Source organism: Poromitra crassiceps (genome assembly GCF_964638095.1).
Source record: "Poromitra crassiceps genome assembly, chromosome: 15".
NCBI classification, from domain to species: domain Eukaryota; kingdom Metazoa; phylum Chordata; class Actinopteri; order Beryciformes; family Melamphaidae; genus Poromitra; species Poromitra crassiceps.
The window spans coordinates 18,051,675-18,075,557 of NC_139634.1; the positions used below are offsets into that span (position 1 = coordinate 18,051,675).

Consider the following 23,883-nt stretch of genomic DNA (forward strand, 5'->3'; position numbering starts at 1 on the left):
CTCGCATGTCCATGAATTTACTCCGCACAGCTTTGGTATTTGAGGGGGCGCTGCATTTGGAGCAGATTGAGTGTGACAGCTACGGTATGTGGTTACAGACTACACCTGCACAGACAGAGATGTGACAACATCAATGCTTTTGGAGAAATGCTTCTTCTGTGCATGCAGAGCTTTCCAACACTCCATCCCACTCACGCCGTTTGTAGCTCCAATTAGGCAATGGACTGATCTCATTAGACAAATGCCTTTGTTGGGGGCGTCCAGTCCGGCCTGAGAAGATTGCCAGAGGCAGAAGGTTAGAGAGGTGGGCTTAGGAAAGGAATATAAAAAGACTTAATGGCTTATATGCAGTCATGCTCACACGCTGCATGTAATCAGAGCTATTGCATTTCCACAGTCCCTAGAAAGACGTAATCTCGCAGTGAAATGATATGCATCCGACTATAGCAGAGGAGAGCGTTTTGACACCTATTGTGATTTACAAGAGGGTCAATACCCTGTGTAATTGAAGTAGGACCAAGTAGGGTGACAACTTTACAGCTGGGTGGGGGTGGGGGGTTCGGGGGGGGGGGGGGGGGGGGGCTTGGCTGTGTGCAGGCAATGCAGGTCAGCAGCACACTCACTGCTCAGTCCTGTCAGCCAGTCAGTGTTACAATTACCCCGGAGTAGATGTCCGGGTCCACAGTGTGTGTGGACACATTGAGCCGACGGCCGGGTGAGCTCCAACAACAGTGCTTATGACATATCGCTCCTGGGAAGTCTTCTCACTGCTGGATGTGGTGTGTCCACTGTGCCATGGATGACGGGTCTGAAACGCGGTGATTAGCACGCTGTCCGGTTCATTTTAACGGGGCTTGCAACGGGACTAATCAGGAATTAAGAGCCGGCATCCACTCTAAATCGCCTTCCTTACGCATTCGTGGGGGGAATACTGTCAGGATGGGAAAAGGCAATTGTCTGCGCCCTCCCGATTATCCCCTGGAAAATCCTATAATCTGGCTGAAAGTACTTAGAGTCAAGCAGCAAAATAAACAACATTGATTATCATCCGACTGCTTTTTTTTTTTTTTTCTTTCTAAAGTGGACCGTGCAGAGAGGGAGGGATGGATGGAGGAAGGGGTGGGGGAAGGGGGGTTGAGGATACTAAGGCTGTGGCAGCCTCCCTCAGCGCCATCTGCTTGGGCAAATGTTAAGGCAGTCTAAATACCCCCTGAGTCCCCTGTTCAAACCAGATTATCGGCTGTTCTAAGGAGGGGACGGGCATCTTATCATCTCCCAATCTCTTTCGCAAAACCAAATCAAGAATTCCCTCCCAGGATTACCAAGATTAGGAGGTCACAGACCAAGACCTCTTTGGACAATGTCTTAAATCGCTGCCCTTCAGTCTGGATACCTTCTGCATGCAAGCATGCGGAGGCTGCACAGCACACCCTCGAACGCTGCAAAAATCCCTCTCAGGAATAGTTGCGCTATATATTTGTTAGCATGGGGCGCTATGGCTTGATCGGACGCTAAAGGAATAGCTTATCGAAAAAAATGAAAACTCTGTCATCATCCTCTCACCCGTGGCAGAATTGTCATTTTTGGGCGAACAATCCCTTTAACATAATGAGCTGAAATGTAGTGGCGTCTAGCACCAGCGTGTTAATGGTGTTGAAATCCACTCGTGTTTGAGTGGAGGGGAACGCCGCTCATTGAGATCGTGTTCCAGCTTCAGAAATGCAGACATGAGCCTCTGCTTTTTTTACACTACATTGACAGCATCGCACGCTGTTGAACAATGACCCACAGTGGGATGTAGCTAGCTTTGAAAACGGCCTTTATTAGCCCCACACAGCATGATAGATTGCTGCACAGGTTTTCCACTGTATGCTTCAGAGAGGCCACCATGAGGGACGCATTTCAATGCTGCGGCGGCTCGAGCGCAGATGTCCACAGAATTCAGATGCAGTAGTAGTGCTGACCTGATATTTTTTTACCACACAGAAAAATATGATATAGAAAAGAAGTGTACGTCGCACACTCTGTCTGGCTCCATATGCATCTATTTTTTATTGTATGACGTTTCGGCCCTCCGGCCTTCCTCAAGATCAACAAAAGTATGAATGACAACAGGTACTGGGATGTAATATGGGCTAGGCCACACGCTGTTCACACAACTGATGGAGGTTAGACAATCATTGGGATGCGGCAATTGGCTCCACAACAACAACAGTTGCTTCCAGTGGTCGGCACCTCACCACAACTTTTGGTGTGCGTTACTTTTTCTTTTATACACTGAAAAATATAAACACATACAACAACACAAGGGGGGGGGGATTCAATGTTGCCTCCTCCTTCCTGTATTTATCTTTGTGTTCTGGGAAGATGACTGTTAAACTTACATGGGTCTGTCTGTGATTAATGTGATTAACGTTTAATGCAAAATGCGAGTGGGATGAAGCCGTACTTCGAGAACAGAAGTACAGTGGAATCTGCTTATAGTGATCAACCGCTTATATTGATCAAAAAGCTGGGTCCCGAATCATTCCTATACACATGCTGTTTAAATAATTTGCTTATAATGATCAATACTCCGCTTAAAGTGATCATTTTGAACCTGGTCCCACCTGAGAACAATGGAAAAATGTTTAAAACTATAGTAATTTTATTATCTTTTTACTTACAAACTGCCGAAATTGAGCCAACAAGATACAGCAGCGATACTCAGTGCATGTCTGTCTGTACATGGAGAGATCACGGCATCTCTGTCTGTGGAGAGAGATGGCGGTGTCTCTGTCTACGCGAGACCGCTGTGTTTGAAACAGCTGCAGGCCTAACTTGCTGTATGTACAGTATATTTAAAGTCAATAACATTCCTTTACTTTATATGTACTGTATTACAAATGTCAATTAGATGGTCATCTGCATGAGAAATAAAGAAAAAGATAAAAATCTGTTATAATGATCATTCGCTTATAGTGATCAATTTGACCCGTCCCAAGGTGATCACTATAAGAGAGCACTGTGACATGAATTCGGGCTGCACTGGCAAAACAAATAACCCTAACCCTAAGGCACCAGAGACTTTCAATTTCTCAACTTTTGCATGCTTGCAAGCCGTCAAATCATCATTTTTCCAAGAGAGATCCTGGTGGATTTCATTAATTCCTCCAAGAGAGATCCTGGTGGATTTCATTATTCCTCCAAGAGAGATTTCTCTACCTGGGAGTGTTCCCGCTGAATAACGACAACAAGCCACCACTCCAGGAGGTTGACCAAACTCTCTTGCCAGCAACTGCAACTAAACAAACCATAATGTTCCATCGCACACCATCAACAACTAGTGTTTTAGACCAGGCTTTTAACAAGGAACAAACAATTGTACCGGCAATCGATGTTCCTCAAGATGCCTGCTCCACAGTCACACCTCGTTTAATCAACAGAATTGTTTTTCATTGAAAACAATCTCCGGGGCTGTAGCTGCTCAGTGTCTCAGAAAGAACCACTCGGTGGGCTTCCACACTGATTTGATTGTTGCGCACACACACTAGCTCGACCAGCGCATGCAGCTATGGGGGATGATTGAATAATTCAGTTTGGCAGAGATTTGGCAGCAATTGTGTGTGTGGAGTGTTGCCTTGAGTGGAGTGCAGCGGCAAGACGACATCTTCTTGTTTCTCGCACCATTGCACAGCAAATGCATAAATAGCCCCTGCTTAGACAGGCCAGCGTGGCTTCGGGGTAGCAGCAGCACATCATACCCAGGACACGCGTGCTGCTCGGCTAATTCACGCGCACCTCCCCGCGGACACCTTTAACAATAAACGCTTCGTGAACAGCGGGGGGAAATGAGAGGGAGAGCCGAGGGACAGTATTTTGGCGGGAGTGCGCCACGTCAAATTCACTCAAGTTCCGCGTATCAGGTCGCACTGTGCAGATGATGTGACGGGGGGTGAATCATTGCCAATATCGTCTCAGTCGAAATTTGCATGACTGGGGTGCGGTTGGAAAATGAGAAAAACAAGACCATGCCGTTTTCCCCCAGTAAAAAAAGTTGGTGGGACGGTGTAATTGGGTCAACATCTTAGCACTAATTAGACCGTCCCGAACCAAATTAGGAGGGCCGTTATAAGATACTCTCGCGATTGCTCTCGGATCCCTCAAAGAACACCGCTTTAAGCTGCAGGGCGGCTACTTTGGCGTTCAGTCAGTCCAAACAATCTGTAATCTTGTATTGTCATTCGATAGCGTCTGCAGCAGATGACAATGGCATCTCAGCGGACTGTGCGGGACGGGTGGACTTGTAAATCAATGTAATGTGGAGAAAAATGGGTTTTTCGCTATCTCTTCGCGAGCTTCTCTGCAATGTCATCCAGATGAACGCAGGAAGGCCGTCTAGTATTATGTTGCACTTATCAGAAAGGGACAATTGACGACAGTGAGAAGGTAGTGATGGCAGTGACAGTGGGAAGGTAGTGATGGCACTGATTGCACTCTCAAGGTCGTGGAAAGTCATTGGGCCTTCCGTCTTGGCTTTGTTCGTAATGGCAAACTTTTTTTGATGAGCTTTTCCAGTCTTTGTTCTAAACAGATGTTAAATATAAAATATATATATATAAATAAAATATATATATTTTTTTTTCTTCAATAGTTGCAGTGCATCCCACGGCTTTGCATGATGGAAAACTTCCAGAAAACCCTACACACTGGTTATGACAATCTTTGCTGAAGAAGCCTATAGCCATACTGTCTAGAATGGAAAAATACAGAAATAGAAAAATATCTTAATGAAGAGCATATGGACGCTCTCACCACCACAGCTCAATAAAGTAGTCCAGTGTGTGCTGGAGGTCTGTGTGTGGCTCTCTGTATGTTGCTCCATCTGCAGACATATCATTGCATTATGTGTAATCAAACTTACTATGTATGACTAGCTTCCTGGGCTGTTAGATGAAATCAAATACTACATCCTCATAAATCATGAATCAATATGTCAGGAAAGCAACTCTGGAAACGCTTCTCCCCGTGACACACTGTAATACAACCACGGGACAACCTTTAAAAGTCATTTTTATACATGATAAAGATCACCGGGAATGTTGCTTAATGCCATCCGACCAAAATCAGGCGCATGCTGAGGGAGGGAGGGAGAGAGAGAGAGAGAGAGAGAGAGAGAGAGAGAGAGAGAGAGAGAGAGAGAGAGAGAGAGAGAGGATAGAGAGAGAGAGAGAGAGAGAGAGAGAGAGAGAAAGAGAGAGAGAGAGAGAGAGGCAGAGAGAGAGAGAGACCATAACAGCGGCTCATTTCTATGGGAACAGAAAATGAAATGGACCATATACTGAAAGTTATAAAAGCTGGCCTGAAACTAAATGCTTTATTTTCCCACTCATCCTTTCCTCATCTTTAAATCCGCACTTTGAAGCAAAATGAAAAATCCATTCATCGCCTACTCTATCTTTATGCCCAAATGTTAAGACTCATTAGAGCAGCAGCATCATTGGGACTTGATTATTTCTTTCTGGCACTTTTGAAAACATGCCATTACTTAATGATGCACAACATGAAAAATCAAATCTGAATTTATCTAGCTCAAAGAGATACGCTAACTACTATTTGATCTACCCACACGCTCTTGGTTTTTAAGTGGGAACGAGGCATTTAGCAGGTTTACATTAATCTATTAATAGCAGGCTGACATTTGTGCACCCTCTGTGCGAGGATGCTCTCTAGTCGAGTGTGCAACGTGTTCTCAAATCACCAAGGACGCTCTCCCCCCCCCCCCCCCCCCCCCCGAGGGAAATTATTAGTTCTCTTAGTTTTGAAATATGAAGTAACTTTGATAAGCAATTAAACATTTTCTGTTGCCTCCGCGCTGGCTTTGTTTAACACCTTTCAAGTCCATATTTTTCGATCAAATGCATAATAGCGTTTTCGGAGCGGCGGCGGTTAGTGTACCTCCGAGCATCAATCTTCCTCTCAGATGTGTATTCTGCTGCATCCTGTGTTCGCGGCGCACTGCGGTGCATCACAATAACAGGGTTATCATTATCCAATGATCATTATCAGCTCGCGTGGAGGAGATGCAGAAGAAGAAGAAGAAAAAAGGAAAGTTGAGCCGAAAAAAGCCTCTGCCTTTCCGTCTGTGCACTTCAAAGGATGTGCTCTCGCCAAATTTCCATAACTTTTTAGCTGTAATCTGTTCCTAATGAGATGTATATCTAGACGATCACATTGTTGCTTTCCTCTCGTTAAGCAGTATGCCGCCTGAAAAAAGAGGGGGTGGGGGGACGGGTAAAGGAGTTATTGGTCGTTTATTATGCCTCCATGATGAGCCAATTAAGAGTGACCAGACCGACACAGCGACACATACTTTTAAAGGCCACAACATGCTACTGCGCGCATATTAGGGAAAAACAAATAATTGTACTAGAAGCCTAAACATTGTATCTGGCTTATTGTTATTCTTACTGTGCTCAGCAAACAGATCTTGAATTGAAAGAGCCAGGATGATGCTAACCGATGCTGAATGTTCAACTGCCTTTTCCCGGCCCAATGAACAAGAAGAGTCGTTGAAATGTGCAATACAATGCAAAAGACTTTAATAAATTTCAGAAGCGCACACATACAGAAACAAAACATTTACAGTTTTCTCCACACACTGGCAAATCAAAGTCAATTACAAAGATCATGTAAGGTGCATATTGTACTTCACATTGAATAAAAGTGAGGTTGTCTGTCTCCCTTACAAGGATAAAAGCTCTCCCCATGTATTGTTTTTTTTTCTTCTTTTCCCCAAAGATCAGGCAAATCTAATCGTTACACAGTGCTAGGATGCTATGTATATTTCATACTGTGGCTCCTACGCAGTAGTGAATACATTTGATACCATAATTACATGAATATACCTCCTCCAATACAACAACCTGCCTCGTTAACACATAAAATTAAAAGCTTTAAAATAGACATAGTTTAATTACATTTTGCCTCTCAGACTAGGGAAGTAGCTGCTGCTCCAGTCCATCTGTACAATTCCAATTGACTATACAGGCTATGTCCATTTTAATGTTTCTAATTCTATGGTTATATCTATATGTACTGTAGGCCTTATACCTATCAAAGCAGTCTTTAGCTTACCAATTAACAGGACTATTGAACAACAATGTTGCTAACCCATCAAGCCAGTTACCGGGGCATGTACTGTCGAGAGTATTCTAGTCAGGACATACCATAATGATTCTAAGTGTAGAGATACAGTAGAGGCAAAATGAGGCACCATAGTGGATTTTCTGTCAAATGTTAACTTATTGCTGTTTTGAAACCGAAGCCTGGATTACCAAGTCGTTTTGGCGTTCAATGTACTTTCTCCGAAATGTCACTTTAATAAATAGTGTGTCAGTGTGAATAAGTGCACAGAGTCACACAATTTTTGCTTAAGCCCACCAAGTCGTATTAAAGACTGCCTGAGGATTATTATTATTTTCTTCTTCTTTTTTTACCATCTGGGTTTCAATTGAAATATGTGTATCTCACAGGTTAAATCAGTTCCGACTTAGGAGATGAAAGCGACACACAAAAGGTTTCGACTTAGTGCTCTTCAAATCTGCCCTACATAAACAGCTTTTGATTATAACGCCATCATTAAGTCCCTTGTGATTGTGGCTTAGCGCAAAGTATTAAACTTGTCCCTTCCATTCCTCATGCTGTAATAACACCGTGGCGATCGGGAACACCGTTGTAAAGTACGACAAATGTGGTCGTGTTGTGTTGTGTGGCCATGCATGTTACTGCAACATTAGCCGCACTCGTCGCTAACGATGCTATCGGTGGCATCAAAGGTGGGACAAAAAAAGAGGCAATAGTTGACAAAAAGGTACTCTGTGATGTGGGCTCAATACTGATGTGGGCCTACTGGTTTGCGGAACTTGCAGCATCAAATACATTATCACTCACTAGTTCCATGAGCAAGCCCAGATAAAGCAACGGCAAACGATACAATCGAAAGAAAGGCAAATGATTAAAAAATAAAATAAGAAATAAAATAAGAAATAAGAAAATAAAATGGCCACCAGGCAGTTCTGAAGACAAAGAAATGGAATCAATAAATATAAACACCATCAACTCTGTGATAGATATACATACATACATATAAACATACTTTACAGATCTACTGACTGTATTCGTCACCTATGTTACAGAGTGGGTGCTGGGTGGGTTGGGGTGGGGGTGGTGGTGGTGGGTGGGCGAGGAGGTGGGCTGGAACGGGACATTTCTCGAGGGGGGGGGGTTCAGAGCATTTTCATCCTCACTGACACAGGTAAGTAATAGCATAGGATTCAATAAAGCATTTCAAACTTCCAACTGATTCACAAGAAGAGGTTTTGTCAAATTTCAAGCAGGCAACATGACTCTCTGTGATCCCCCACCCCCTCCAAGTTCACGCTTTCTCTCCCACGTGTAGGTAGAGGTGGGCTTTGAGGCTGTAGAGACAGTAAAAGTACTTTTCTTCAGTTCTTGCCTTCCTTCCTCCTCTCCTCCCTCTGCCCTCTCTCTCTCTCTCTCTCTTCCCTCCCTCTCTTTCCTCTCTTTAGGTAGTGGGAGCTAGAGATTGATTTTTATCCTGTGGGAGCGAGCTGTACCTGTGCCACAGAGTGTGCCATAGTGTGGTGGTTTCAGTGCCGTCTCCTGTAGAGAGACAGACAGATATAGGGAGATTGTCGTTACAATATCATCGAGCTCTGAGCAGCACACCCTAAGCTGTTAGCCTTATCACAGTGAGGCTAGACTGTAACAGTCAGTGAATAAAAAAAAAGTATCTCTGAATAGACTGTAGACTGTAGAAGATTAAAAAATAAAAATAAAGCATTCTTCAAGGCACGGCTGGCAATCAAGTCATTATCTTGTCAGGTTTCCTTGAAGAATGCTATGGTGTCAAGTTTTTGTGTGCATTTTTCCTGTACTTATCAGAGCATGCGATCGTAATCCAATTATCACGCCGAATTTGACTTTTGGTCTCCCACCACACTAGTGCAGCACTCTTGATTCCCCCTCAGAAAGCCATTTGGATCAATTTAGGCCCACTCTATCGGACCCTTGCCAGCGGGTCCTCTGATATGTACAGATTTGACATTTTGCCGTCCTTCAGACACCGAGCAACACATTCTGCCAATATCTGAATCAGGTAAAATCTGACCTCGCAGTGCTTACATTAGCAATGCGCAAGTGATTACAGATACGATGACTCGGCGGATAAGAAAAAAACGAACAAAATTATAAGAGGAGAGAAATGCCACAATCAGCCACTAGGATTTGATCCGGGCATCATATTTGATTAACCAGCCTAGTTAACCTTTTAAAAAGATGGCCCCTTCCCCTGGCTATGCACATCACCATGAGTCAGCACGGGCGCTTTGTCATCAGACCATGTGGTGGCGAAAGGCCCGTCGCCGCACCGCCACAAAGAAATGGCGATATTATACGGAGATTTAGTTACGCACTGCACTCGTTATCCAAGGCATTTGTCTTGTTTAAAGAACACTTTTGCTATATTAAAAAAAAAGAGCGTTTAAACAACACTTGTGCTCTAAGGCAGTGGTGGTTCTCAACATGGGGTCTGGGGACCACGATGGGTAATTGAGAGTGTCCCAGGGGGGCCCCAGCAAATTGATTTGCCTGATTGACTGATTAAATTGTTAAACTTCATGATTATTTCAATTACTAGAAGTAGAGAATGTAGACGATTGACTGCTTTGATCATAGTGTTTCTGTTATTTATACTGTACCTACAATACAGATAGTCATGGAATTCTGGACCAAATCATATTTAACAGTTAAGTATTCTCAGATTTGGGACAGAGAGACAACATCTCGTCAAATGGGGGTCTGTGGCTCTATGTGCAGTAAATTAGTGTTCTATATGAAAAGGTTTAGAATCACTGCTCTAAGGACTATTACTACATTGTAATGTATGGCTAGAGCAGACTACAAAAATGCTAATAACAGCTTCACCTAAATTGAGCCATGGGATGTATCTTCGACTTGGGCAGTGACCCTACATGCTGAAATATGGGCCAAACAAAAAGACCGCGTTGGCCTCTCTCTGCCCTGCATATTCATGCAGATGTCTGATCAGTCAAGCAGGGTGCCACTCATTTGATCCGCCTCCACTAAAGCACAGGCCCTGACAAGAGCTCCCCCTCAGCACTGGAGGGACATTGACCTCCAACATCACGGGGCGGGGGTTCAAACAATATGATGAGATGCGTAAAAAACGGAGACGAGGGCGGTGGGGTGGGGAGGGGAGGGACTTTGCATTCGCAAATGGCGCTCTCTCTCTCTGTCTCTCTCTGTATAATGGAGCCATATGGCGGCACAAATATGTAGTCTCTGAAGTAATTTTGACAAGCTTTTCTCTTTAGCAGCTACATCTGTAAAGTCCCTGTGAACATTTTGGTGACCTTCAACTATAAGCAGCACCTCCTGTGTGCCCCCCCACCCCCAATTGTTATTCCATGGGTGGGCTCTTTGTCTCTGCCTTATTTTCTGCTGCTTAAGGTGCACAGGCGGTTGTGTGTGTGTGTGTGTGTGGGGGGGGGGGCAATGAAAGATCACTCTAAAGACACTAACCCACCGTCTGTCACTTTGATGAACAAAAAGGAAAACATGACAACCTGCCTGTGATCTGCGCTTTTGGACTTTCGCTATGAAAAGGTTTAGGCTCAAGAGAGATGAGACGGCTGTGCGCTGACAGAGCAATAACGCATCTCTTTTGTTTTAACAGCCACACTTGAAATGATCTTTGCAAATTCCAGAGCACTCAGATACCCAGTGTCTTTTTAAAGCTCGTCAGATGAAAGCGGAGAAGTGACAGGCGTTTGGACGGAGTTGCTGCTGTTTTTAAGTGTTCCTCTTTAGTCGCACGTTGAAAGTAGGTGTAGGTGAAAAGAAGCACATGAGATGGAATCAAACAGGGGAATTAAAAGCGGGCCAGCGCAAAACAGGGCTGCCGGTCATCTGTTGTCACATCACTTGGAATGAGACTCACCCGAGGATAGCACGTGTGGCATCGCTGATCATCTTAAAGGACGGCTGCCTTTTTTTCCTTCTTTCTTATCAGCCTCATTCCAAACCTCATTACTGTGATTTTAATCATATTGTATTACGAGTGATTAACCCTTTAGTGCATTTAATTAACCTTTGCAGCCACATATTCTCACCAGGCAAAGCGTCATGCTATTTTTTTCCATGACAGAGGCTTTAAATAAGCACACTTAAAACTAGTGGGAAATCTAATGTCTAAAGAGGGAGGCATCACTTGTCAATTGCTCAAGGGGACAGAGAAATTTAGATGTACTATCTGCTTAACATCAGTGTGAGGATAAGGTATGTGGGTAGCACCAATGAGGCCTGATTTATCCCTGATCATTTTCAAACGCTGGGGAAGATCTATCGCCAAAATATGACAGCATTATCCACACTAAACTTGACCTCCTAGACAAGTAAATCCAGGAAATATACCAACACAGACGAGGCCTGATGCACAAAAAATATGAAGATTTAGGAGAATGTTTAGTGAATCATATATTAATTGATGTTTGAGTTACTCCGCCGAAAGATATTCCACTCTGATCAGCAACATAAGTGAAAATCAATTTAAATCCACGATGCATAGAAATCATGATGAAGGATAATTCCGAATTGTGAAACACTGACTGAATATCTCTACATATTTCAGAACAGTCATAACCATACGAGAGGAAAGTCATTCTGACAACTTGGCAGTGCTCAGTATAAACGCATTCTGAATTAAATGTTCTTTGGTACCAAGGGCATGTAGTAGGCTTAAGTATAATGTGCCACGGTGGAGCATTTTAACCAGGGTTTGAAAGAAAAGGTGGATGAGGGGAATGACTGTCGACTCTCTGCGGGTGTCTTCATAAATGATCCTAAGCACAATTACTTCACTGGATAAACAGTCATTTACAAAAACTATGCCATGAGGGATTTGAACGCTTGCAAGATGTGACAGAGAAGAGCGCATTGGGATGCGAAAAGGCAAACTAGGTAAACCAAAGATTTGGAAATTGTGTGCTATATATGAGGCTAGACACAAACAAAAGCAAGCAGCTCATCAAACGAAAAAATAAATTATTGATGCAATATCATGAAATTGACCCAGAATCGGATGAATGACAGTTGTGAAAATTATGATCAAAACAGAAACAACAATGAAAGCCCTCGAAATGCAGCGACAAACCAAAGCCTGGAAATAATCTCTAAGAAGAAACAAACTGAAAACAAAGGAGGGGGGAAAACACAAACTAAACAATGGCAGGGAAAAAAGAGAGAAAAGGTATAGGACGTCTTGTTTGTGTCTACATTATAGGACGTCTTGTTTGTGTCTACATTCTCACACAGCATGAAGCTCCAGCAAAATCAACTGAATGAAAACTATGGCAACACACACACCCATTCATACGCACATACTAGATCTACATCTAACAGGATGATGGCATACTTCACTTCCCAAATGATAACACATCAAAATGTCAACCCTTCATTTGATGCCATGACACCGTAACCATATGCTACGCAAACTCATCTAGAGAATGTACAGGAGCCGTGTATCTACATACGCCTTTTACGCCATTAATTGGGGTCAGTAAAGTAGAACATTTACGGGTTAAACGCAACGTCGGCCTGGCAGGCTTTTTGTACGGACTACTGCTCCCTAGGTGTTTAAGTATATCGGTCCCGAAGCTCAGCGTCACCTTGATCCATGTGACACCCCCCCATCCCCGTCAGTCCCCGCAGCCCGCCCCCCGGTCCCCCCACCCCGCCCGCACGCCCCGAGCAATGCCCCGTCTCTCCCACAGCGCCCTGCTCCGGCTGTCAGCAGCGAGCGAGGCCACTTCTCCTTACCTCTGATTTACATTTATTTCCCTGGGCCAACTCGTATTTATTGGGGCACTCCGCATTTGGCACATCTCTCAGGGAATCATAAGGCCTTTTCTGTAACCTGGCATTTAAATGAGCTTCTCTCCCACAAAGTTTCAGTGGCACACTTAAGACAGCCCTTCATCTTTTTCCAGGACAGAACTCACAAAACGTGGGTTTATCTATCGAGACATTTTTTTTGCACGTCTAGAGCACTTTTTTTTTTTTTTTGGAGGCTGGGGGGATGTGCCGTTTCCTCCACCCCTTTTGACGACACGCACACCTGACAAAGTGAGCGGTCCACATGTCCTTGTCACTCGAGCCGCCATATTTATTTTTTAGCCGACTTGGTTTGTTTAAACATGTCAGTCCATTTGTTAGCACACAGCTTTCCTCTCCCTTAACCTCAAATACATCCAGACAGCGTTCAATTAGCTTCAACGCCATCTACCCCGTCTCTATTATAACCACGCATACTTCAGGTTCAAATATCTAAGCACCGTAATTACACGACTACCATTGAGCTTTTGAATAGAAAATTAACCTGAGCGTGTGTTTTTCTACAAGATTATGTCATGATGGATGGTTATGAAGGTGTGTGAAACTCAAGGATTCGCTGCATTAATTGCAGGAAATGGCGTTTTATTCGGAGCGGTTTGATTTCAGTGCAAGCCCTCGCTGCAGATGACACTCATGTAGACATGCTGGCCTGTGTGGGAGAATCGCCGGGCTCCTCCCCCTTCCACATGGCCTACCATGGGACAGCAGGCGGGGTGTGAGTGGGGACTAGTGTGGGTGGGTTTAAAAAGGAAGTCATGAATTACCTGTCGGGTGGAGATTTGCCCCGCAGTCTTGAATCCCCCCTGACAGCTGCACTCTGAGACACTGTACGGGTCGGAGCTAGTGGAGGAGCACTTGGAGAGAGAGTCACAGCCCACCACGAACGTGTTGTCCAAGGGGAGCTCCTGGATCACGTGGTGCTTCTTTGGGGCCACCGGGGTCTCCGGTTTGATTTGAAAGGTAGGCTGAGGGGACGCAGACTTGTAATGCTTGGCTAAGTCTGGGCTGTCGGGTTTGAAGGTGGTGGGCGTGGTGGCCCAGTTGTACTTCCCCATGGTCTGCTCCTCGAGCTCCACGGGGAGATCCAGTGTGCCGTTAATGTGCTCGTGGCTGGGGTCGTCAGGCTTGGATTCATCGATGGTGACAAAGTTCAGGAGGAGGCTCTTGGGGGATCGCTTCTTTTTCTTCTTCTTCTTCTTGATCTGACGGTTCTCTTGGTTGGGCGACACCCACTCGCCACTCTGCTTGCCCTTCTGCACCACCTTGTGCCTGGGCGTCTGCCGGCAGCGCACCAGGGCCGTCACCAAGATCACAAAGATGACAGTCATAGTCCCGGCGATGATCGCTATGACAACGATCACATATCCGTTGGCTTGGGGCGTCACCTCGCTGTCCCCTATGTTACGGTCCAAGGGTGTCTCCATGCTTTTTCGCAGCTGCTCTTGGATGAAGGTAGCATTGGAGACAGTGTCATTTACAAACAAGTGAATGAGGGCGATGGCATGTAAGGACTCGGGCTGGCCAAGATCTTTGACCTTTATGACCAGCCTGTGCAGCCCATGATCAGCTGCCACTATCTTCTCCTGCAGCGTGATGTTCCCTGTTGTTTTGTCTATGCTGAAGAGACCTCGAGGAGAAACCCTGGAGGTGATGATGATGCTGCTGATGATGCTGTACTGCAGCTCCGCATTCATACCGGTGTCATTGTCAATGGCAAACACCCTGGTGACCACAGCGCCAGGGCTAGTGGTGGTCGGCACTAGGTCGTATGAGTAATTGGAGGAGGGGATGACGAAAACGGGGCGATTGTCGTTCACATCAACCACGTTGATGGTAACCTTGGCATAGGAGGAGCTGGGAGGCTGCCCGCCGTCGACTGCCTTCACCATAAACGTGTACGAGCTCTGCTGCTCCCTGTCAAATGTGACGTTGGGTTTGATCACACCGGTCTGGGGGTCGATGATGAAGTTATCTTTGCCGTTCAGAACGGACAGCGTTATGACTGCGTTATCCCCGGCATCGGCGTCCGTCACCGTGATCAAGCCCACGGTGCCGTAGAGAGGCAGGTTCTCCGGCACATAGAAGTTGTACTCGGGGTGTGTGAACGCCGGGCTGTTGTCGTTCAGGTCCTGGACGATTAGCCTGACAGTGACATTGCTCTGCAGGGACGCGGAGCCATTGTCCCTCGCTATGACAGTGAAGGAGTACCTCTCCTGCTTCTCCCTGTCCAGCCGTTTGCCGACTGAGAGGATTCCTGAGCGCCTGTCGATGTTAAAGCCGTCAGGCGTGTCCGGGCCCAGCATGTAGAGGATCTCCGCGTTATGGCCGCTGTCGGCATCGGTGGCACTGATCTTTATCAACTGTGTCGACGGGTCGTTGTTCTCCGGTATGGAGAGCTGTATTTCTGGCTGCGGGAAGATGGGCGCATTGTCGTTCTCGTCCTTGATTTTAATTAAAACCATAGCTGAAGTGTTCAATGGAGGCGTCCCCCTATCCGAGGCCACTATCTTAATTGCATATTCCCGAGTTGTCTCATAGTCTAGGGGGGCAGCTGTCTCCAGTAAGAATTGGTCATTAAAGACCGGCTTCAAACGAAAGGGGACATCATGGTCAGTGTAGCAAGCTACTTTGCCATAGAGATCCGCGTCCTTGTCTGTGACTGTAATGAGGGCTATTTTGGTGTTTAGAGGCGCGTTCTCAGACAGCAGGACAGTCCCGTTCACCAGGTTGATGATGTAGCGCGTGTCTATGGACGGCACATTGTCATTAACGTCCGTCACATTGACAATCACCGTGGCTCTGGACGGGGTGGAGCTGCCATCGCTGGCCAGCACAATGAGCTTATGGACCGGCGTCACCTCCCTGTCCAGAGGCTGCTTGACCGTGATCAGGCCCGTGGCGCCGTCGATGGCAAAGTGGCGTTTGGTGGAGGCAGAGATCTGGTTGCTGAAGGCAAAGTGGATCTGCGCGTTGGACCCCAGGTCGGCGTCCGAGGCGTGCAGCTGAGCGACCGACGTCCCCGTGGGCGCGTTCTCCGGCACGGTGACCTCCAGCTCGCTGTCCTTGAAGATGGGCCGATTGTCGTTGACGTCGGCGATGGTGACCTGGAGGATGGCCGTGCTGGACTTGGGAGGGTTGCCGCCATCCTCCACCTTGATCTTCATGACGAAGGTGTCTTTCTGCTCGCGGTCCAGGTTCTGCTGAACGATGAGCTGGGGCCACTTGTCGCCCTCTGGGGTCTCGATGATGTCTAGGCCAAACTCGCTCACACTCTGCAAAGACAAGACGACACTTTGAGTTACCTTTATAGACTTATTTGTTCCTTATAATATTACAGGATGCAATATTTAACTGAAAACACACTTTCTATGTGATACATGACATGATGTGTTGTGTACTGTACATGACTTTATGACACAAATTGGGATATTAATAGGCTGTTATTATTTTCTATGTTATATACTGTATATATTTGCCTTGGGTGATAATAACCAGGATTGAAGCAAATAAACTAAGTACATAGTGTGTTACAATAGCACTACAGTATCAAACACAATATGAATACAACTCTGTTACTATAGTGCTCCATCATTATGCCAGGCTCAAAATGCTGTGGAGCTTAAGTGGTTTCTGGGGACAGTACCACAAGAACAGCCAATAATGTGGAAAATAAACTCTGGTTTGTTTTCAAAGATACACGTTTAATCAACAAATCTGCAAACTGTAGGATTTAATTGTCTTGGAAAGCCGAAAAAGGCCTTTGAGGTATTTACTTAGGGAACAAAAGCAGAGGACATTTATAGCCCTTAGGGAGAGGCGGTGCTGCGTGTGAACAGCAGAGTAAACAGTCCCAGACAGTCCTAAACAAGGCAGCAGGTTCCTGGCTCTAACCTAAAGCGTTCTCCAAACATATGCTGCTTATCATCACTCTGCTTTCAAAGTGTCATACATTAAATACATGTTTTAATTCATGCACAAGAAGATTAGTTTACCTCTGCTAGCCAGTTGTTATAAAAGAAGGTGACCAGCCAATCAAATCCTACCTTCACCCCTCCTAGCAGCTACTGCTCGAAAGCTAATCATTTGGCTCTTTAGCCTCCTCACTGCATCGACTCTGCCTTAACTGAAATGAGACGCCATTCTACCTCCTCATATCTGGTCGTGTTGTATTATTGATGCTATAATAAGACGGCCTTGCAAGATTTCAACTTCATAATGTGGGAGAGACGGTTGAAACGGGAGTCACACAGATAAGCTCCCATTTTAATACACTGCAAGACCAGACCACCAAAGATTAAAGTGGTGGAGAAGTGAGAGTGAAACAGCCCTGCATATTAGAAAAGGCTTTTTTGCCCAAGAAGGGCTAAATGTAGGCAAGAGTCAAGCCTGAGGAGAATGAAAATAAATGCACATGTAATCCCCATGAGGAACTGGAGGAACTGGCACTGACTGTTCACAGTAATTGCCTTGCACCCGAAAAAACCAGCTCTAATATTTACCATTTCCATGTATCATTGCAAATTAGAATAGAGAGAGGGAGGGAGGGATGGGAAGAGAAGTGACAGAGAGAGGCAGAGAGGGGGGGAGAGAGAGAGGTAGAGAGAGAGAGCGGAAGAGAGAGCGAGAGAGAGAGAGGAAGCAGAAGAGAGAGAGAGAGAGAAGGAGAGAGAGGGAAGGAGAGAGAGAAGGAGAGAGAAGCAGGGAGAGGAAATAAGGAGCAGATCAAGCTCATGAATGAGCTGCATGCACATTATGAAACAAAGAAGGTCTTTGAAGCTCTTTCAGTCGGAAGCAGTTTCATGCTGAAACAAGAGAAAGCATCGTCTTTAAACAGATAAGCTTCATGCTGCACATAATGCTGGGAGAGATTACTCTGTCTAGGCACAGCTATCAAATGAGATTAAGATACAGTGGAATATACATCCTCATTCTGCACGCAAGAAGGAACATTTCAACCAAACTGCGGCCAGGCACAAGACTCCCTCGTAGGTTGTAAAAAGCACAATGCTGCTGTCGCCGACAGAAGGCAACATGTGCCACGGCGGCAGCATGTAAATTATTGTGTACTCTCAAAAATTGCTTGCCGGGGGAATGTTGTCACCACGTTAGTGATTGACAGAACTACTTAACACAGCCAACGGTGCAGGAATGATCATTCAGAGGTTATTCCGTGATCCTTCTAGCAGGGAAAAGTGATAACAGGATAACCAGACAAGACATATGGATATGTATGGAAATGTGGAGCACACTGTGTCTCCGATGCTCTGATGTGCACAACAACGCAGCAGTCTTCCTGTCATAAGGTCCGGGGCAACGCTAACGCTAAGCACCACTCAATCCACAACAGAGTTCCTCAACCCTCACTTGTTTGAATAGCTCGCCAGTGTGGCACACAGTGGCACGAGTGTTTGCACACTGATATATTTGGCATAGGCTAATGCTAACAGTGGGATGTTGGGTTAGGATGTGTCAAAGGCAAAGCGGTTCTGGTGATTTATGAGCCAGCATTTCTTCTCTGCTTTTGTCTCGGTTTCACACAATTTTACAACTGACACGGCTGCGCCCTGCGCATTTCAATAAGTTCAAGAGAGCTATCTCTCTCAGGCTGCACGCGTGGCCTCCTGAATGCAGAATTAGTCTGGTGGATTGTGATCAGATCTAGGGCAGGCTAAGAAAAGGCCAAATAATAGTATGAATCACTGACTGGGAACCCTAAAGGCTCGGCGAACAGGACCGAACCTCCCTAAATGGCTAAATGTGCATATTATAACATCAGCACACATCTACTGTACATCACTTAATGAACTTTGATGACCGGCGCCCCCCTAGGTCTCAACATCGATCACGGATAGCGATTACCGCAGTATGTGTGGGGTGTGTGTGCAGTGCGCTGGGCTACACACTCGCATCAAAGTTGGCTAATTTAAATGACAATGAGTGAGGGATGCTGACAGAGAGATGATGAGCGAAGGATGACTCTGAATCCTCTTTCTGCAGACGGTGTGCTTCAGATTATCAGTGGATGCATCTCTCAGTCAAGTTGATGACCTTATTAAAACTCAGAGGAGACTGAGATTGGCCTGTGAATATATCAGGGGGGGGACTCTAGTCACGGTGATGCCCATGGATGGGGCTAACTGGGGAGGGCTATTCATCACAGACTATAGCACCTCTTTATAATGCTGATAGAAACGCTCTCTCTCTCTCTCCCTCTCTCTCTGTCTCTCTCTCTCTGGGGCCCTTTACACGAGGACAGTTTCTGGAAGAAACGACACAATAGCGTTTCCTTCACACCTTCTCCCTGTTTACATGAGCGCTGTTGAATTTTTAAAACGCTGTAATGTACATGCCAGGTCGCTAGGTGGCAGTGTGATCGTCAACGGGGCGTTGCTCGTCGCACGAGGGGCTCATGCACGAGCCCCAAGCTCCGGGCCGCGGGGGGCGTGCGCAGGAGCAGCAGCAGTGCTCTGAGCCTCTCATGGCCGAGGCGGGGGCTTGGGCATGGGGTAAGAACAGTCTGACATAACGTAGCGTTAACGTTACTTTATTCTCGTCAGAAACAACTCTGATTTGCATGTTAAAACAAGTTTGCAGCCTAGGAATAACTGGAAAACATTTTATTGATCTATTAACGTCAGAGGAAGCCAGGATTAGTCAAAACGGTATCAGAAATACACAGCACGTCTGCCGTGTGACTTTTCCGGGTGTGCAGGCACGTCAGAGTTTCTGAAATGTGCCGTCTCAAAGCGATTACATGGAGCGATCAGCGGGGGGCGTCACCAAGAATTTCACTCTGGAGGGCGGTTTCAAAATGTGTCGTTTCCTAAGCGCGAATTCGCCGTCGCCGTCGCCGTCTAAAAGGGAGGCACTAACGATACAATAATTCCCTGTCACCATAGGAAACCGTCCTCGTGTAAAGGGCCCCTCTCTCTCTCCCGCCTCTCTCTCTCTCTGTGTCTCTCTCTCTCTCTCTCTCTCTCCCGCCTCTCTCTCTCTCTGTGTCTCTCTCTCTCTCTCTCTCCCGCCTCTCTCTCTCTCTGTGTCTCTCTCTCTCTCTGTGTCTCTCTCTCTCTCCCTCTCTCTCTGTCTCTCTCTCTCTCTCTCCCGCCTCTCTCTCTCTCTGTGTCTCTTGCTCTCAGACATTCTTTCTCTCTATCCCTCATCCATTTTTGCCCCTGGCCATGATCTCATGCATATAATTAAGACAAAAGGGGCTGGGGATTGTTTGTCTGTTGTTGTCAACCCCTAGCAGAGGATACTGTGTCAAAATCAGATGCTAATGATAACTGGGAATGCTTGGCAGTAAGTTCTGCGCCCCAAAAATCCCATTCGCTCTCCAAAAGCAGCATGCAATGTATTAATCAAATATGGAATGCCAATTTTTGTTACTTGCGGACAGAACTTGGATACATTTTGCAAGCTGGAATCCGTTAAGAAATGAAAGCTCAGACTTAAAAAAAAGTATCAACACAAAGCTGACTCCACCCACTCCAAAAGCGTACGCATATTTCCCTTGGATAATTGTGCAGCAACCAAAGTGAATGGCCAAATCCCCTGGCAAACCCAGGTGAGTGGCAAAGGTTTACAAAGCTAAGGGCCCTCCTAATGGGCCGACCCAAATACAGACATCAACTTTAACAGCCTGTTTATCTGTGAGCCAGCCTGGCCAGCAGCACAGCATTGAAGATGATTTGAACAAGATGGCCACTTTCAATGTGTCCGGAGATGCTGAGGTAGACGCCGCTTGGCTCCGTGCAGTGTGTGACGCTGCAAAATGGTAAATTAGCGGACTAAGGAAAAGGGCCAAACGAAACGGTCGAGCAGCAGAAACCAAAACAAAAAGAAACGGTGCGATCGCTTCCGTCTGAGTTCTCCTCTCTGATGGCCTGCGATGTAGACTGTGAATATATGTAAAGTGATAAAATCAGCTTTCATGGAGGATCCTCCTCCACCCATGCATGGGATTGCTTTCCCCGACCTTGACCATTTCTTAGGACGCCTTTTCTGCAGTTCAGGTGACGTAGCACACCGCCGCACTGTACGCTAATGACAGAATCTCACTCAGGCCATGATGATTACCAACCATTATGTGCGCCACTGTCTGGCACACTGTGTGGGATGACATTAGCCATTGTCCCTGTTCAGGGCGGAGAAGAAAGGATAAACCTATAGAAACCATACGCAGGCCGTCACGTCTCTGCCATTTGTTCTTTATGATGACAGCTCAGGGGTGTCTTCATGGGGAGTGGGGGGGGGGCTGTCGCGTTGAGCACGACCACACAATGGTAGCAATTTCAGCATCATGTCCTGAACTACACGAGAAAAGTGGGCAACCTATTATTTCCGAGGGAGCTTCTCAGACAAATCTCACAGGACCATACAAAGATAGTCCAAGGGTGGCTTAGCGGCCAAGAGCTATTCTAGGAAATGCTTGCACATTCCTTCCCCCACTAAACCCATGGCTTTCTGCTGCACTTCTGAAATGAAAGAAGACGCCAAAGGTTGAACATCTCTCCTCTCGCTCCTATAGTGCTTCTCCTTGGGTTGTGCTCATACGTCACCCAGAGCAAATAAACCCGGAGTAGGTAACGGAAAAAAAAAAAAAAAAAAAACTAAATAAATAAATAAATAAATAAATAAATAAATAAATAAATAAATAAATAAATAAATAAATAAATAAATAGAAGAACTACAAGGTTGCAGTGCCAAAGATGCTCTAAAAGGCATTTCCTGCAAAGGATAATAGAACCACAGCCCGTGTGGAGGTTTGAGAAAGGGCAAAGGAAATGATTGCAGATGATCATGATTCTAATGAGCAGAACATTTGGTTGGTGATTTTCCAGGCATGAACAATTCAGGACATGGCACTGGAGAGGCCTTGGCAGAGGAGAGAGTCTTTAAAAATGCAGATTGGTATTCAAGGCAGACACAGGCAGCAACGCTTCTGCTCACTCTAAGCCAGCGCTAACTTCATCTGAGGCAGCAGGATGGACTTCTCTCAGTCTCACTCACACCTTGCCCTCCGATGCAGTAAGCTTTCTTTCTTTCTTATTATGTTTAGGGTTTCGTCCAAAGTGCCTTGTATCGGCCTTTTTAATTGCACTTAATTTGTTCACTTCATTTCAGCTCACGTCATCTCGACTATTCATCTCCCCACGACGCACTGACTGTCGTCTAGACTATGAAGAATGTATGATATTATCCTTCTTCCTAGATTTAGGGCTGACTTCATTAAGCAGCAGAGAATATTGCAGTGCGGTTTAATACAGCATCAATTAGATGATGAAGAAAAGAGTTCCTAGTTCTGCATGAGACGGCGATTAGCATAATAAGCTAGCTTCCTTCTCACTGCCTTTAATCGACTATGTTCACCACATCCAACCTGTTGCTAGAAATTGGACGTACGCGCTGTGTCGGCACTTTCTCCTGAGCGTTCTCTGGTATTACTTACTGTGCACGGCAAAACCTCACCTTTTTTATGGCCTACTCTCATAATGAAATACAGCATATGGAAATCTTAATGGATAGCATAAAACATTGTAGGCTACTCGAATTCCGGCTTGTGGGGGAAAAAAAGGTCATATTTTCAAACCAATGTTGATTAATATCCAATAAAGATACTCAACATACTGTAGGAACAGGTTTAAAGAGGAAGTTAGAAAAGAGGTGAGAAAATACAAGTCATGCTACATGCAAAATGAAATGCTGTGAAACAATAGTGAAGGAAAAATAACCACCGATTACTGGTGATTTTTCATATACAAGAGCTCATCAGTCTAGTACTCACGTATCTATGTAGTTAATTCCTCATACAGTAGATAGAGTTTACTGAGCCAAAGCATTTGACCACACAAACAGTCCAAACAGGAGTGATCCTCACCTTGACCAGTTCATAATGTTGGATCCCGTTGATGCCGACATCGGGGTCAAAGGCCGAGGGCACGGGGTATCGGGTGTTGATGGCGGTGTTCTCCGGGATGGAGATGTTTATGACGGTGGACTGGAAGAGGGGCGCGTTGTCGTTGACGTCCTCGATCAGGAAGCGGATCTTGACCAAGCGGAAGATCTCGTCGGGCAGCACGGCCACCTCGATCTCGTAGTAGCAGCGTTTCTCGGCGAACACCCCCGAGCACAGCTTCTCGCGGTCGATGCGGTGGCTGGTGGTGAAGATCTCCCCCGTGTTGGCCTCCACCCGCACCAGAGGCACGTCGCCCGTCTTGTACACGGGCTTGAACTGCAGCGGCGAGGACAGCCTGACGCTGGGGTCCAGGTTGAGGTCCAGGTCCTTGCGCAGGTTCCCGATGCGGACGTTCTCCGGCTGCTCCTCCTTCACCGTGTAGTCCCTCTCCTGGGCCCTGCATAGCACGACCAGGCAGGCGAGCAAGACCACCAGCGCATGAGCCTGACTTGCGAAGTCCATAATCAAGAGTGGGTGGGAGCTTCACTTCTTATGGCAGCAATTCTGGCAGAGAGACAGAGAGAGACAGAGGAGAGAGAGAGAGAGAGAGAGAGAGAGAGAGAGAGAGAGAGAGAGAGAGAGAGAGATACAAAAGAGAAAGAGAGAACATGCAATTTCAATGAACAAAATTACATGGCATTCACGTTCTGTTGTAATTAGTACTATTTTCCCTCACGGAGAGTTTTCAACTTGACCTTTTCATCCTAACTAGTTCTAAGCCCACATCCTTCCCATGTCTTTGAGAGCAAATTAACAGCAGTTTTACACAATTAACCTTTGATGACATCCATTGAGCAAGCGGACACGTAAAAGGTTAGTAGTTCACGTATTCCATCAATCCATTCTATAACCGTAATGAACCGTTTCCAATTTTTATTGAAGGGTATGGGAACAGTTGGGTTCACTGTTGCATTCAAAGAGTTTGCTTTGGAAGCTTGTTTAGATGGTGA

General features: G+C 45.8%; 1 protein-coding gene across 2 annotated transcripts in view; it reads right to left on the bottom strand.

Annotated features, from left to right (window-relative positions):
- pcdh11 (protocadherin 11) overlaps window positions 1–23,395 on the bottom strand; it is a gene marked incomplete at both ends in the record, with an annotated part of 150,398 nt that extends 127,003 nt beyond the window's left edge. For both annotated transcript variants that reach the window (XM_083651436.1, XM_083651435.1), the window contains 2 exons: window positions 13,740–16,247; window positions 22,856–23,395. In XM_083651436.1, coding sequence (XP_083507562.1) covers window positions 13,740–16,247; window positions 22,856–23,395 — 3,048 coding nt within the window. The remainder of the gene's footprint in view (window positions 1–13,739; window positions 16,248–22,855) is intronic.
- Between the last annotated feature and the right edge of the window lie 488 nt (window positions 23,396–23,883).